A 12,881-nucleotide genomic window follows, 5' to 3' on the forward strand; every position below is an offset into this window, starting at 1 on the left:
ATAGACGATAACATGGACAACCCGCAAAAAGTATCTGGAGGACCCGATATATAGATGATAACATGGACAGTCCACAAAGAGTATCTGGAGGACCCGATATATAGACTATAACATGGACAGCCCAGAAAGTATCTGGAGGACCCGATATATAGACGATAACATGGACAGCCCGCAAAGAGTATCTGGAGGACCCGATATATAGACGATAACATGGACAGTCCACAAAGAGTATCTGGAGGACCCGATATATAGACGATAACATGGACAATCTACAAAGTATCTGGAGGACCCGATATATAGACGATAACATGGACAACCCGCAAAGAGTATCTGGAGGACCCGATATATAGATGATAACATGGACAGTCCACAAAGAGTATCTGGAGGACCCGATATATAGATGATAACATGGACAGTCCACAAAGAGTATCTGGAGGACCCGATATATAGACGATAACATGGACAGCCCAGAAAGTATCTGGAGGACCCGATATATAGATGATAACATGGACAACCTGCAAAAAGTATCTGGAGGACCCGATATATAGACTATTTACCTAGTCAGCCCAGGACCAATATATAGACGATAACATGGACAGCCCGCAAAAAGTATCTGGAGGACCGATATATAGACGATAACATGGACAGCCCAGAAAGAGTATCTGGAGGACCCGATATATAGACAATAACATGGACAGCCCAGAAAGAGTATCTGGAGGACCCGATATATAGATGATAACATGGACAACCCACAGAGTATCTGGAGGACCTGATATAGAGATGATAACATGGACAACCCGCAAAGAGTATCTGGAGGACCCGATATATAGACGATAACATGGACAACCCGCAAAGAGTATCTGGAGGACCCGATATATAGACTATTTACCTAGTCAGCTCAGGACCAATATATAGACGATAACATGGACAGCCCACAAAGTATCTGGAGGACCCAATACATAGACGATAACATGACAATCCACAAGGTATTTGGAGGACCCGATATATAGACGATAACATGGACAGTCCACAAAGTATCTGGAGGACCCAATACATAGACGATAACATGACAACCCACAAAGTATCTGTAGGACCCGATATATAGACGATAACATAGACAATTCAAAAGGTATTTGGAGGACCCGATATATAGAGGATAACATGGACAGTCCACAAAGTATCTGGGGGACACAATATATAGATGATAACATGGACAACCCGCGTAGAGTATCTGGAGGACCTGATATATAGATGATTTATATGGAGAGCCCACAAAGTATCTGGGGGACACAATATATAGATGATAACATGGACAGCCCACAGACAGTATCTGGGGGACACAATATGTAGATGATTTAAATAAAATGGACAGCCCACAAATGTGGAGGACCTGAAACATAGACGATTTACCTGGACAGCCCACAAACAGTATCTTTAGAATCCGATATATAGACGATTTATATGGAGATGCCACAAACACTTATCTCATGTCGCCCATTTTTTGCCTTCTGCTGCCCATATAACACCTGCTGTTAGTAAGACCCCACCCGCAGTCTTCTGCAACAGGAGAGAACAGGGCTTCAAATCCTGACAATACCGTACATGCTCTGTGTGCCCCTATTGGGATTATATCAGATGGGACTGCCATGATTCCTTATAGTGTGCTGCGCTACAGAACATGATGGCGCTTTATAAAGGGCCAATGTTGCCTTCACTTCTACCCCCTGCACTCTAATGGGGCCATTCATCATCTAAAATGGCAGCAGTGCTATAAATGACCACTTGGGGTGCTGTGGTGCAGATTTTGCGCAGGTCCCAGTAGCTTCACCCTCAGTATTAGATGGGCACTGCCCTGATGCCCACATGATGCCGCCTGAGCCAGGAGTTCTGTCTCTTTTTATTTTGTAATTCGAGAACATTTTTTTTTCCAAAATGTAAAATAGAGAAAACTCAGCGACGTCTAAAGACCTGATGTGTGAGGACGAGGCCTCCTGCAAGTCTTGTGGAAAAGATTCCAGTTTTCTGCCTCATGTGGTGGAAATGACCAGGACCCTGGGGCGGCCGCTATATGCTCATTCTTGATGCCCCTCGTCCCCCTCCCCCTTCACCCTGCTGAGCTGGAGCAGTTTCGGTGCAGAGAAAACTGTAAATAGGATGATATCATGGTCCAGTTTATAGACGTAGCAGAGCTGAGATGGTCATGAGGTAAATTATGTTTTATAACTATGGAAATCTCAGCTCTGCTACATCCGTATAACGTAACCCCAGTCTGGCTGTATATTGTAACCCCAGTCTGGCTGTATATTGTAACCCCAGTCTGGCTGTATATTGTAACCCCAGTCTGGCTGTATATTGTAACCCCAGTCTGGCTTGTGTATCGGGTTTGTTGCAAGAACCGTGTCTCAGCCTGACACCCCTCTCCGGCCCTCTGAAAACTACACCCAAACCTCACCGCACCAGCTCTGCCTTCCAAATCTCTGCTGCTCCTACTTACAGTATATTCGCCTCCTCTATCCACAGACGTGACAAATCCATTGGCACAACACATAACCCAATACAGATGGAGCAGAGCTGAGTTTGTCATCTGGCACCAAGTCTTCTCTGTGGCTAATAGCAGTTCTGAGGATGATCGCCAGTCACACTGAGGACAACTTCAGCTCTGCTACATCACTACAACCTTAGTCTGGGTGGGTCTGTAGAGAAATCTGGAATTCATAATCCTTTATAGTGTTTCTTTTCGGTCCCTGGGGTCTGGCAAGAATTCCTCCACTTACTCTACAGAGCCTGTAATCAATGGCGAGTGGATAGATTGTCAGCCTCTATGGTTTAGTCGCTATTATAGTGTTACGTAATACTATATAATAGGTTTATTACTTATGGCGGGATAAGCGTCATCTTACCACCCCATAGACACAATACAATTCTATTCCTGCAGAGCATTGCACTCTGGTCCCCTCTGCAGAGTATTGCACTCTGGTCCCCTCTGCAGAGTATTGCACTCTGGTCCCCTCTGCAGAGCATTGCACTCAGGTCCCCTCTGCAGAGCATTGCACATCCTCAGGCACATCTGGTCCTGGTTAGCGATCCTCTAAAATATCCATCCCAATCCTAGGGGTGTGGGTTGCAAAAAATAGCCACGCTGGCATCTACCCCCCCACCCCCACCCCTTGGGTTTATAAAGTTATACCCCCTCTTAGTTCACCTCCCCTATCTTGTAATAACAAGTCGCCCCAATTTCTTTAGGACTCACCCCAAATTCTCAGCCCTGCATTCCAGCGCTCTCTCCCTGTGACTTCTCTCTTCTCTCTACTGCTAAATCCCTCAGCTTCCAAACTCAACCTCTCACTGAGACCCCCCCTCTCCCTACCCCAACCCCACCCCCCTCATCTTCACATCTCTTAAAGGGACAGAAGCTACATTTACAAGGCATCTTATATAGAGCGGGCGTTACATGGGTGATGATTACCGGTCATCATACATGGAGTTTTGATGCTTTTATACAGTCGTGGTCATATGACACTACCAGAAGTGGTGAGATGCTGGATATCCGTCTGTAGTCTATCTGTCCTGTGTGAATGGGGGGCATTGATGGCAGCAGACAGACGCAGCATTTATACGGTTATTACGGACGGTTTATAACGTATCGTATATACTGGAGTCAGGAAAATCGTTGTTTTTCAAAAATTTATTTATTTATTTTTTCTCAAAATGCCTCCCTTTTATTATTGTTGACCATAAGGCTTAGTTCACACCAGTCCTGGCCTGACCGAGGGTCCAAAGATCTGAATTAACGGCCACCAGTCTGATCCCCATAGCCGAGGACAGGACTTGCACTTGTAATACCACATGTGAGTTAACCCTAAAAGATTAAGAAATGTAATTATCTAATTATGTAAACACAGCGCCACCCTCATCCCTTGGCCGTGTCAAGTACTGTAGCCCCATTCATAAAGTTTATGTGACTGAGCTGTAATACCAGACACGGTCTGTAAACAAGAGTGGCGCTGTTTCTGGATGAACGCAGCCATGTTTTTTTTCTAATTACCTACAAACCCCTTTAAGATCCATATCTTTTAGCCTTCTTAAAGGGGATTTCTTTCTTATACTGTATATCTTTCTTTCATATATATCAGGGATTGATGTCAAAGGGGTTCTGATGTTTTATAGGACAAATAATCTCTTTATACAGAGGATCATGCCCTACTGTTGTATTAATTAATAAAGAAGGTGTTCCCCTTTAAATCCCCCCCCCCCTATGAAACAGCGCCTCACCTGTCCATGTTTGGTATTGCAGCTCAGTCCTAATTAACTAAACATATAATTATATACCACGTATACTCAATGATCTGTCAGACTGTATCCTTGGACAATGGACAGCAGTGTCAGGAGGAAGTACAGTGACCTCAGGATCAGGTCTCCCGGGTGTCCCACATGGTATTCTCTCCATGCTCCAGTCCTGGGAGCCGCCCCAGGCAGTGTCCTAATACACAGCGAGAATCAGAACAGTGCAGCACGCAGGACTAGACGGTCATACAGGAATGGGGAGAGGTGAGTATCTGATCTGTATCAGGCCTCAGTCCAGGTACCATATAAAGGTCTAATATATGGTATAGGGTCTGGAAATAGAACGGGATCTCAACTGTGTCTGTAAATGGAGGGGGGTCCTGTATTGTCGGGTGTCTGGTCTAGAGACAGTTTTGCTTTAGGAAGTCTGGTCTGTTGTACTTATCATCTGCTGTATGTCCTGCAGGAAGTGGTGTATTCTCTCCAGTCTGACACAGTGCTCTCTGCCACCACCTCTGTCCATGTCAGGAACTGTCCAGAGCAGCAGCAAATCCACATAGAAAACCTCACCTGCTCTGGACAGTTCCTAACATGGACAGAGGTGGCGGTAGAGAGCACTGTGTCAGACTGGAGAGAATGACTGGAGAGAATACACCACTACCTGCAGGACATACAGCAGCTGAAAAGTACTAGAACACTTGAGATTTTTTAATTGAAGTAAAATACAATCCTATATAACTTTCTGACACCAGTGGATTTGAAAGAAAAACATTTTCGCTGGACAATCCCTTTAAAGAGGATCTGTCACCCCCCGTGCCGGGGTGACAGGCTCCCGACCCCCCGTTACAGCCCCCTATACTCACCTGATCCTGCCGGATCCCGCTTCCTGATCTGGATGGGTCACGGAGATATGAGCGCCGGAAGCATGGCGCTCACAGGAGAGTCCGACGCTCATAGAGAATGACAGAGCGTCGGACTCTCCTGTCGTGCTTCGGGCGCTCATATCTCCGTGACCCGACCGGCTCAGTAAGCGGGACCCGGCGAGATCAGGTGAGTATAGGGGGCTGTAACGGGGGGTCAGGAGCCTGTCACTCCGGCATGGGGGGTGACAGGTCTCCTTTAAAGATTCTAGTCCAGGGTGGTGTATTCTTTTCAATCTGACACGGCGCTCTCTGCTGCCACCTCTGTCCATGACAATAACAAACAAGTCGATTTGACAGAATTTCTTTCCCCAAAGTACCCCTTTAAAATACTATATGTTGGGGGGGGGGGGGGGGGGGGGGGTGTTGTATATACAAGAGGGGGGCACAAGCACGACTGAGCCACAATAGAGAAGTACATTGAGAGGCCGGAATTGAGAGTAGTTACTGAAAGCATCTCTATTAGTCATGAGCGAATACTGTTCGATCGAATAGATATTCGATTGAATAATAAGGTATTCGATCCATCAAATATTATTGAATATTCGATAAGCGTTCAAATCCCCCAGCTTCCGGTTTTTACTTCCAAGTGGTCAAATAGATGTTTTTCAATAATCAAATACTTGTTCCCATAGACTTTAATGGGATTGAATATTCGATCGAGTATTCGAATATTCGGGAGATATTCGTACGAATATCAAATATTTGAATGTTTCACTATTCGCTCATCACTAATATCTATCTCTGGAGGACCCATTGTTGTAATACCTCCTTTCTCCTCTGGTGGTGCTGCAGGGAAATGAAACATATGCTGCCCAATTTCCAGCACACTCCCTATAATTAGTGGCAGCTAAATTATGGTTCTCCAGGCGTTGTCAAACTATAACTCTCAGTAAAAGCATGTTGGGAGTTGTAGTTTCACAGCAGCTGGGGAGCTACAAGCTGACACCGTCCTAAAGTATGTCAGTATATTTTGCTTGGAAAAATCTTCTACTAGGAGGTGGAATGTACGAAGCTTAAACAAGGCTGTTTTTGCCAACCTCATTTTATGTGCCCTATAAGAAGGTTTGCCAAGGGAGGACTGGCAATTATTGGAGAAACTATCCCAGCCTGGGTGACACGGCGCCAACATTACTATACAGGGAAAGTACTCCTCATAGAGGATGCTGCCAGGATGATGCAGCGGCCATGTCCTATAGCTTACTGGGAAAAGTTATAGGAGAACCTATAGGACATGGGGCTAAGAAAAGCATTTCTGATTAACTCAGCAGCACAGAGTATTTCAGGAAAAATCTGGTCTCAGGCTGTTGCAAAACTGCATTTCCCATCATGCCCGCACAGCTATAGCTCTGGCTTTCCAGGCATGATGGGAACTGTAGTTTTGGGCTGAAGGTTCCCCATCCCTCCTTCTTAAAGGGGTAGTTCAGGGAAAAAAAAGTTTTAAATCAACTGGTGCCACAAAGTGTCATAGAATTGTAATTGACTTCTATTTAAAAAATCTTCAGTCTTTCAGTACTTATCAGCTGCTGTATGTCCTGCGGGAAGTGATGTATTCTTTCCAGTCTGACACAGTGCTCTCTTCTGCCATCTCTGTCCATGTCAGGAACTGTGCAGAGCAGTAGCAAATCCACATAGAAAACCTCTCCTGCTCTCCAGAGTGGAAAGAATACATCACTTCCTGTAGAGCATACAGCAGCTGATAAGTACTGGAACACTTGAGATTTTTTTCATAGAAGTAAATTGCAAATCTCTGCCACCAGTTTTTTTGAAAAAATAAAAAAAGTGAACTACCTCTTTAAATACTCTGTGCTGCTCAAAGGGCCTGCTGCTTTCACCTAGACTGGGATCACATCATGAAGTCAAAAGAAAGTGGAGGTGTGACTTCTTGATGCAAGGTGCCACAGCAGCACAGAGTGTTTAAAAGGAGTATGTTGACCTTGTGACAGACAGTTAATACTTTGATAACTTTCTTTATATGGTGGAAGATATAAGGCCCACAGCAGTACAGAGTATTTAAAGGGGGTATCTAGTCGTAAAAATATGGTTGCTTTTTCGCAAAAACAGCACCACGCTTGTTCTCAGTTCCATCAAAGTGAATGGAGCTGAATTGTAATACCACACACAAGCTGAGGACGGTGTGGCGCTGTTTTTGTAAGAAAGTAGCTGTTTTTTCTAAATCCTGGATAACCCCTTTAATCTGTCTATTCCTGTCTATAACCCCTTTAATCTGTCTATACCTGTCTATTCATATAAATAGGGCTGCCTCTATAATATTCATGAAAATAAGTTCTTACAGATCAACAGCAACATCACATCCACAGTGATGTAATAAAGGGGGCGGAGCCATGACAACCTCTAAGGCTGTGAGCAGAGTTTGTGTTGTCTTCCTTCCTCTCCTATAGCAAGTGGCAATTGAACAGGGCTACAGGCTATTATTTAGAGCACTGAGGGAGCCAAAGTGAGGGGAGAGGAGAGCTCCTGCTGCAGCTGCACTGGGGGGAGAGGAGAGCTCCTGCTGCAGCCACAGTGAGGGGAGAGGAGAGCTCCTGCTGCAGCCACAGTGAGGGGAGAGGAGAGCTCCTGCTGCAGCCACAGTGAGGGGAGAGGAGAGCTCCTGCTGCAGCTGCACTGGGGGGAGAGGAGAGCTCCTGCTGCAGCTGCACTGGGGGGAGAGGAGAGCTCCTGCTGCAGCCACAGTGAGGGGAGAGGAGAGCTCCTGCTGCAGCCACAGTGAGGGGAGAGGAGAGCTCCTGCTGCAGCTGCACTGGGGGGGGGGGGGGGGGGGGGGGGGGGGGAGAGGAAAACTCCTGCTGCAGCCACAGTGAGGGGTGAGGGGAGAGGAGAGCTCCTGTTGCAGCCACAGTAAGGGGAGAGGAGAGCTCCTGCTGCAGCCACAGTGAGGGGAGAGGAGAGCTCCTGCTGCAGCCAGCTGCCTTACAGCAAACACGATCTGGTTTTGTGACATATAGTAGAGATCTATGCATTCCTGCGATAATCCGCTAGATCTCGTCCGTAATCCTTATCTCTTTAAGAAGTTAGTTTTGATAAAACACAACAATTTTGTTTGGGTCTAGAAGGCGTAGGCTATTTATGGGCAGTCTGCGTCCCCCCTGCAGGCACAATAACACACAATGGTCTATTCTGCAGAAGTTAATGAACCCACCAGCGTGTCTTCAGACTGTGGGCGGAAAGTGGAGCCTATGGCGGAGGCCACCAACAGAGCCCAGCTACGCTTAGAACCATTACAACCCCCATCAGGAGAAAACGAGTCATCCTGGGGTTTAATAACACACTTCCAAGGACGCTTCCTCTGATCTTCATTCCCCGAGACCTCAGATCAGTGATTCATTTATGGCTCGCGTTACCAAGAATTCACTTTCCGCTTAGACGCAGAAGATTAGGCCCCCCCCCCCCCCCCATGCAGATTGTCGCGCTCCAGGATGTAATTATTGTGGTTAAAAAAGGCAAATTACTGCAGGATGATGGGCACGGTAATAGCTACCATAGGAGGGAGCCATTAGAGGAGCGCGCCAATTGTACATGGGATGAATAGCAATACTTATTTATACCTTCATCTCCATGAACTGAACCATCAGAGGGATGAAGAGCATAGCGGAGTGCTACCCAACATGTGGCTCTATAGCGAACTACAACTCTCATCAGGCCCCAAATGCCCAACTGGTGGTGTGAGGAACCCATGGCCCTCCAGCTGTTGCAAAACTACAATCCCCATCATGCCTGGACATCCAAAGCTTGATGAATGATGGGAATTGTAGTTTTTCAACAGCTGGAGGTTCCCCATCCCGTGAGGATACAGATCCTGTGCACTTCTTACTCCATCCTCCAAATTGTCGCCTCTTGCATTACATTTTACCACGGCTCCTGAATAATCGGGACAGAATTACAGCGGTTATCCAGAATAAGAAAAACCTATTGATTTCTTCCAAAAACAGCACCACCCCTGTCCTCAGGTTACATGTAGTATTGCAACTGAGCTCCATTTACTTCAATGGAACAGAGTTGCAATACCACACCCAAACTGAGTTTTACTAACTCCCTTTACGTCCTCCATATCCCCTATCCTAGCTTTACTGTATTCAATTTCCATACAATTTAGAAAAACTATTGTCATACACCTATAAAGGGGCATTTTGAGGTTGGGGTGTTTGTATCAGGTTTAGAATGGTCATCTTGGGTAGAAAGAGCATCTCTCTCTGGAGGACCAGTCCTGTCCTACATCACACAGAAAACCCATTGATGTGAATAAACACTTTGTAATACTTAATTCCTCCTGTGGGGGCACTGCAGGGAAACAGAACACTTACTGACAGTAGATTAGAGGCGATCGCTGAAGATCGGCTTTTTACGAGGGAGAAGGGACTGTTAAAGGATGATGTCAGCATGATTTCAGCTATGAATGATATCAGGAGGGTTGAAGAGAAAAAAAGGAATCAAGAGAATGTATGTCAGTACCAAGAGTATGGAGGAATACAACTGCAACTATTTCAAGAAGGTGGTGGTGGTATCCAACACGATGAAGGACAAGGACCAAGGACATCAACCACAGAGGTACTGACTGAGCCAAGATCATAGAGGTCAAAGTATAAGGCCCGAGCAGGACCACGATCCCGCCTTGTCCTATCCAGTGGTCAACGTCCATACCCAAATAGGAACATGTAACGATCTGACGTTGTCTGTCGCAGTGTCCTCTATATCATCCTTTCTTGTCCATGGAACATGCTTTATTATATATAGATTATGTGGGAGATTTATCAAACATGGTGTGAAGTGAAACTGGATCAGTTGCCCCTAGCAACCAATCAGATTCCACCTTTCATTCCTCACAGTCTCTTTGGAAAATGAATGGTGGGATCTGATTGGTTGCTAGGGGCAACTGAGCCAGTTTCACTTCACACCATGTTTGATCAGTCTCCCCCTATATGTATAGATAGGTTTACCCAATTATACAGGTGAATGTGGCGCCCCCTAGGCTGCACGGTGTGAACAGCGGCCTCTGTAACAAACAGCATAAATATAATATAATAAATACGAGTTATTACAAGACTTTTATTACAAAAATAGCCCACGCACTGGCAATTACATCATTTATACAGCAGAAAGTGACAACCGGCAAAACTACCACACAGCGGGCGATAAGAGACGCCGCCGTACAACAGCAGGATACAGACACTGGTGGGGAAAGCAGAAAAAAGTCAGGCGACCAATCAGAAGCTGGCTTTTATTCCCCTATATAATGACAACCAGATCTGATTGGTTGCCACTGGCATCCTTCCATACTACAACAGACCCAGTGTAAGCGATGCAGATTACAACATGGGGCTTTGGGTATTCCTGTATAGACGGGAGGATACGAAGAGGACGACAGGATATCAGCCGCCGGAACACACATGGGCCCATTAAAAAACTAGTGCAAGAAAATGGTGCGACCAATCAGCTGGTTAGAAAGTAGTGATCTGATTGGTTGCCATAGGCAATGTAGTGTTTTTTTTTTAGTGTTACTGTACATAGGCTCAGTGGGTGGAGGAGCGGCTGCTCGGTGCCAGGTACGTGCCACTTTATATTAGTGTTATTTTTGGTTGTCCATTTTTTGGTTCCCTTTGGTGCAGTCATTGTCCCGTATGGGCAAAAGCAATTGATCCTCATAGGGGCCATAGCACCTCCATTAAAATGCCCATCTGAAATAGCTGCCAGCACCACTAGGCCTTGCCCATCACTGGTGCCCGTGGGCTGAAGCTTCCCTGAGACCAGGTATGAGTGGAGAATCCACATTCAGATCTTCTTAAGTACTTTTGTCCAGGGGTGCAAAGTCTTTGAGAAGTCTTTAAAACTTTAAAAAGTGGAGAAGAATAGGAGGCAGTGAGTGGAGGGAATGCTGGACTGCTGGGGTGGGCATCATGGCATGTCTGACACATCTACCAGCTGCATAACCCATCTCCTACTCTGCCCTTACCCTCAGTAGTGTTGTACTCTACCACAGCCAACGTTCTCCCCAATCTACCCCTCAATCACTACCCTCATCATTAAGTTAATAAGACTACATCCTACTCGAGTCCTGAGCCTCGCCATCCAGCCTTTTACCCTCCTTGTCCAGCAGCAGCTCTCCCCCGATCCTCCTGGCAGTGTTTCTCCTCCAGTTCCCATGTCTGCTCCTTCCACATACAGATCTATAGGTGATAATGTAAACACATTGGAGATCAGAAAATACGGTCCTGGAGTCATCGTAGATGGCGCTGTGCTGCCACAGAAACCGCTACCATCCTCTAGAGGCACATGGGAAATCTGCACGTCCATACAACGCTCCTGGGGCACTTAGGCGTCAATCCTGCGCAGACTTGTTCGGGTCAGAGAGTCCCTGAAATGAGACCAGGTATATGTTTATACACTGATGAGCAGCAGGAACTCTCACACAGACATGGCACATGGCTGCTGGGTATACCTGGCACTGGTATGAGGAAGCAGATCACTGTATAGCTGTGGGATCTTCCGAGACGTGAGGGGGGCGAGGGCTTCCTTCAGACGCTGGTAGTTCCTCTCCAGTTCTCGATGATATTCCCTCTGATCAGCTCCAATGAGTGTCTTATTTTTTCGTAGGGCATCTTCACACCTATAAAGTGGGCAAAAATAAATCTGGGAGATGCCACCTGGGCACTGCTGATAGGACGTCAGACAGGAAACATAGAACATAAAGCGCTGGCCATAAAGGGTTTTCTTCTATTATCTTTCCATTGGTTGTAGTATCCTCCTCTCTTCTGTAGGAGGCGCTCTTTATTGCTTTGTATCTATTTAATATATTCACCTCCTTACCATTTATCACCCCAGTACAACCAGTTGTCCCATTGTGCTCCACTTCAGGCCCCACCAGTCTCTGCATCCCCATCGTATCACTCTGTAGGTTTTACCAATCTCCACCACCATTGTAGCCATCTTTGGACTAGTCATGTTCCCTGCCATTGTGGCTCTCTATGGGTTTTACCAGTATCCTCCAGCATCATCACTTCTTTTCATCAATCCCATCAGTACAGGCCTTCTGAACATTCCCTTCATACTGGGCCTTCACTGTCCCTCCTTACCATTGTGGCCTCTTGGCTTCCTACCCAATCTCTCCTTCTCCGCTGGGGTCCTATGTGGTCTCACAATGTCCCTCTTCACTACTGTGGCTCCTTACGGGCCCTCTGGCTTTCCACCCCTTCTGTGGTCCCACTCAGTCTTTTCTTCTCTATTTAGGGTCCTATTCCAGCACACAAGGTTCCTGCTCACCACTTTGGCTCCTTATGGGCACAACAAGTCTTACACATCTTCAATTAGACCCTCCAGTCTTCTCCTTGTCACTCCTCCATTCTCCACATGACTACTCTCATCATCATCATCATCATCATCATCATCTTCTCCTCCTCCCACCCTCTCAATAGTCTTCACTTTCTCCTACTTATCCTCACCTCTTGGTGAAGTCTCTGAAACACAGTCGGAGCTTGTTGTGAAGTCTATACAGACGAGGATCTTCAGGTATCTCTGCCAGAAACACTTGAGCCACCTCCAAGGGTCCCTGAAACAAGAAACCTCTCACTATCGATGTCCCTTATAAAAAAGGTAAGACCCATATACATCTAGTAGTAGTGCAGATGAGACTTTCTCCATTCACAATGAAGCCATGTCTCC

The 12,881-nt window shown here is 46.2% G+C and overlaps 2 protein-coding genes across 4 annotated transcripts in view; both read right to left on the bottom strand.

The window, feature by feature from the left end:
- The window catches only part of KANK2 (KN motif and ankyrin repeat domains 2), a 56,753-nt gene extending 53,429 nt beyond the window's left edge, over nt 1-3,324 (bottom strand). The window contains exon 1 of the mRNA XM_069946916.1: nt 3,251-3,324. The gene's annotated coding sequence lies outside the window, so the exon portion shown is untranslated. The remainder of the gene's footprint in view (nt 1-3,250) is intronic.
- Nucleotides 3,325-10,257: 6,933 nt separating this feature from the next.
- Nucleotides 10,258-12,881, bottom strand: part of DOCK6 (dedicator of cytokinesis 6) — a 55,407-nt gene continuing 52,783 nt past the window's right edge. For all 3 annotated transcript variants that reach the window (XM_069946942.1, XM_069946935.1, XM_069946927.1), the window contains 3 exons: nt 12,662-12,768; nt 11,662-11,829; nt 10,258-11,577 (listed from right to left, as the gene is read on the bottom strand). In XM_069946942.1, the coding sequence (XP_069803043.1) occupies nt 11,535-11,577; nt 11,662-11,829; nt 12,662-12,768 (318 nt within the window). In that variant the 3' untranslated portion in view covers nt 10,258-11,534. The remainder of the gene's footprint in view (nt 11,578-11,661; nt 11,830-12,661; nt 12,769-12,881) is intronic.

Source organism: Dendropsophus ebraccatus, chromosome 1 (assembly GCF_027789765.1).
Source record: "Dendropsophus ebraccatus isolate aDenEbr1 chromosome 1, aDenEbr1.pat, whole genome shotgun sequence".
Taxonomy (NCBI): Eukaryota; Metazoa; Chordata; class Amphibia; order Anura; family Hylidae; genus Dendropsophus; species Dendropsophus ebraccatus.